The sequence below is a fragment of the Micropterus dolomieu genome, unplaced genomic scaffold, assembly GCF_021292245.1.
Source record: "Micropterus dolomieu isolate WLL.071019.BEF.003 ecotype Adirondacks unplaced genomic scaffold, ASM2129224v1 contig_14582, whole genome shotgun sequence".
Taxonomy (NCBI): domain Eukaryota; kingdom Metazoa; phylum Chordata; class Actinopteri; order Centrarchiformes; family Centrarchidae; genus Micropterus; species Micropterus dolomieu.
Genome location: NW_025743568.1, coordinates 1 through 3,208, shown reverse-complemented (window position 1 = coordinate 3,208; position 3,208 = coordinate 1). Strand labels below are relative to the sequence as shown.

At 39.5% G+C, this 3,208-nt stretch overlaps 1 protein-coding gene and 1 long non-coding RNA gene across 2 annotated transcripts in view; one reads left to right on the top strand and one right to left on the bottom strand.

Annotated features, from left to right (window-relative positions):
- LOC123966931 (myosin heavy chain, fast skeletal muscle-like) overlaps positions 1–2,288 on the top strand; it is a 6,901-nt gene extending 4,613 nt beyond the window's left edge. Inside the window, exons 11-19 of the mRNA XM_046043008.1 lie at positions 88–226; positions 310–428; positions 535–684; positions 766–936; positions 1,023–1,329; positions 1,702–1,775; positions 1,856–1,943; positions 2,060–2,145; positions 2,243–2,288. Of these exons, the coding sequence (XP_045898964.1) occupies positions 88–226; positions 310–428; positions 535–684; positions 766–936; positions 1,023–1,329; positions 1,702–1,775; positions 1,856–1,943; positions 2,060–2,070 (1,059 nt within the window). The 3' untranslated portion in view covers positions 2,071–2,145; positions 2,243–2,288. The remainder of the gene's footprint in view (positions 1–87; positions 227–309; positions 429–534; positions 685–765; positions 937–1,022; positions 1,330–1,701; positions 1,776–1,855; positions 1,944–2,059; positions 2,146–2,242) is intronic.
- On the bottom strand, positions 60–2,144 carry LOC123966932. The gene is made up of 4 exons (XR_006824133.1): positions 2,013–2,144; positions 1,834–1,922; positions 330–417; positions 60–151 (listed from the first exon to the last, which is right to left on the bottom strand). It is a non-coding gene; the product is annotated as an uncharacterized LOC123966932 (long non-coding RNA).
- Positions 2,289–3,208: the final 920 nt, after the last annotated feature.

Here is a 3,208-nt window from a genome sequence, read left to right as displayed (position 1 = left end):
TGATGTAAGATGACAATGTAGTTAAATAGACAGTATACTGGGAAAAATGTTTTACATACCAATAGCTTTGCTTCATTTACAATGCAGGCAGCAATTGATATCTTGGGGTTCAATGCTGATGAGAAATTGGGCATCTTCAAGCTGACTGGAGCTGTGATGCATCATGGTAACATTAAATTCAAGCAGAAGCAGCGTGAGGAGCAGGCTGAACCTGATGGCACTGATGGTAATTGCTTAAATAATATATTTTCATCATACAAGTTTTCTAGTGTGTAATTCAATGTGTACCTAATACTTATTGTCTTTCAGTGGCTGATAAAATCGCTTACCTCATGGGCCTGAACTCAGCTGACATGCTGAAAGCTCTGTGCTACCCAAGAGTCAAGGTCGGAAATGAGATGGTGACCAAAGGTCAAACTGTGCCACAGGTGATAAAAAGAAAATTTGATGTTTGAAAAATTATATAGAAATACGTGCATTTTGGTATGAAAAAGTTATTCAAAGAAATGACCATAATAATATCATTCATTCTAGGTCAACAATTCTGTCGGTGCTCTGTGTAAGTCTGTCTATGAGAAAATGTTCTTGTGGATGGTTATCCGTATCAATGAGATGCTGGATACAAAGCAGGCAAGACAGTACTACATTGGAGTGTTGGATATCGCTGGATTTGAGATCTTTGATGTGAGTAGCTGAAAAATATCAGTTTTAATATTCAATCTTATTTTGGCATGAAATTCAATTTTTTTTTTTCTGTAATTACAGTACAACAGCTTGGAGCAACTCTGCATCAACTTCACCAATGAGAAACTGCAACAGTTTTTCAACCACACTATGTTTGTTCTGGAGCAAGAGGAGTACAAGAAAGAAGGCATTGAGTGGGAGTTCATTGACTTCGGTATGGATTTGGCTTCCTGCATCGAGCTTATCGAGAAGGTAAGTAATCTCTCCAGAAGACATGATTTGTTTGTTCATGTGCAAATGTTTACTTCCACAGTTAATCTAATGTAAATTTCTCTTAGCCACTGGGAATCTTCTCCATCCTTGAAGAGGAGTGCATGTTCCCCAAGGCCTCTGACACAACTTTCAAGAACAAGCTGCATGATCAGCATCTTGGCAAGACCAAGGCCTTTGAGAAGCCAAAGCCTGGAAAGGGCAAAGCTGAGGCTCACTTTGCACTGGTTCACTATGCTGGTACAGTGGACTACAATATCACTGGCTGGCTGGACAAGAACAAGGACCCACTGAATGAGTCAGTTATTCAGCTCTACCAGAAAGCTTCAAACAAACTGCTGGCCTTCCTGTATGCATCCCATGGTGCAGCTGATGGTAAGAAATAAGAGTGAGCACAGGAATCAGAAATTTTGTGTATCTTATTAAGATGTTTTAACCTGTTTTAACCTATTGAAGATAGAGCAACTCTGATGAAAGTACCCTCTCTTTGTTAGCTACTGGCAACTAATCAGAAAGTGCAGTTTACATGTATAATGTTGTACGAGGTACAGTAAGTTTGTTATGACGGGTAAGAAACTGTGTCTGTTTCACTTGGGTCAGGCTTAGTAAGAAGTTCTGTGGTACTCAGTGGTACAGTACTCATTTATGCATATTACAAAATCTAATCCGCATTCGACAGAAGAAAGCTTAAAACAGGTTCTGTTTTCTTAAGTGCCATTAATAAAAATTTAATGTTTTGCTAAACAGAGGCCGCTGCTGGGGGCAAGAAGGGTGGCAAGAAGAAGGGTGGTGCCTTCCAGACCGTGTCTGCTGTTTTCAGAGTATGTATTGTTTAAAATTTTTGAAAAGCAATTACGAACCTCATCTTGAAATACTGACCAATTATCCTGCTGATCCACAGGAGAACTTGGGCAAACTGATGACCAACTTGAGGAGCACTCACCCTCATTTTGTCCGTTGCCTGATTCCTAATGAATCAAAGACACCTGGTAAGAAGCACATAACCGAGTTTTGTGCAAAATGTGTGACATGGTAATCTAAAGGAATCTAAGTAATACCTTTGCAATGTGCAGGTCTCATGGAGAACTTCTTGGTCATCCACCAGCTGAGATGTAACGGTGTGCTGGAAGGCATCAGAATCTGCAGAAAGGGCTTCCCCAGCAGAATCATCTACGGTGACTTCAAGCAGAGGTGATTTTTCAGTAGAAGTACTTCAAGTTATTATGATGTAAAACACCAGGCTGAGAGGTAAGAAAAATACGAGTAACAACATAATTTTCTCTTCCAGATACAAAGTATTGAATGCCAGTGTGATCCCTGAGGGACAGTTCATTGACAACAAGAAAGCTTCAGAGAAGCTGCTGGGATCCATTGATGTGGACCACACTCAGTACATGTTTGGACACACAAAGGTTCATCCCAATAAACAATATTAACAGATTCCATTGTCCTTTTGCAGCCATGTGTACTGAGGACTGATTTTCTTCACAACACAGGTGTTCTTCAAAGCTGGTCTGCTGGGTCAGCTGGAGGAGATGAGAGATGAGAAACTGTTTACACTGGTGACCATGACTCAGGCTCTCTGCAGAGGATATCTCATGAGGAGAGAGTTCGTTAAGATGATGGAGAGGAGGTATGATTGTCACTTAGTACTCTAAACTTTACTGTCCAATTTAAAGTTTACAGATATTTATTGTGAAATTATTATCCTCAGCAGTTCTACAAAATCACATTTCAGTAGAAATGACACTGACTGTATCTGTATTCATTTTTCAGGGAATCAATCTTAACCATTCAGTACAATATCCGATCATTCATGAATGTGAAAAACTGGCCATGGCTGAAAGTGTATTTTAAGATCAAGCCTCTTCTGAAGAGTGCTGAGACTGAGAAGGAGCTGCAACAGATGAAGGAGAACTATGAAAAGATGAAATCAGACCTGGCTGCTGCCCTGGCCAAGAAGAAGGAGCTGGAGGAGAAGATGGTTTCCCTAGTGCAGGAAAAGAATGACCTGCAACTCCAAGTGGCTTCAGTAAGTAGCAAACAAAGCAAATGTGATTCAATCATATATGCACTTTACAAATTAATCACTGTTACTCACATTTTCAGATATCTAGGTGAGATACAAATACACCACATATTTTCTTTGTCTTCTGATTGCATTGTTAATGTTGTAGATTAATTAAATAAACAATTACCTAAACCTATGAATATTTAAATATTTAAAACTGTAGTGTCTCCCCCTTCTGACAGT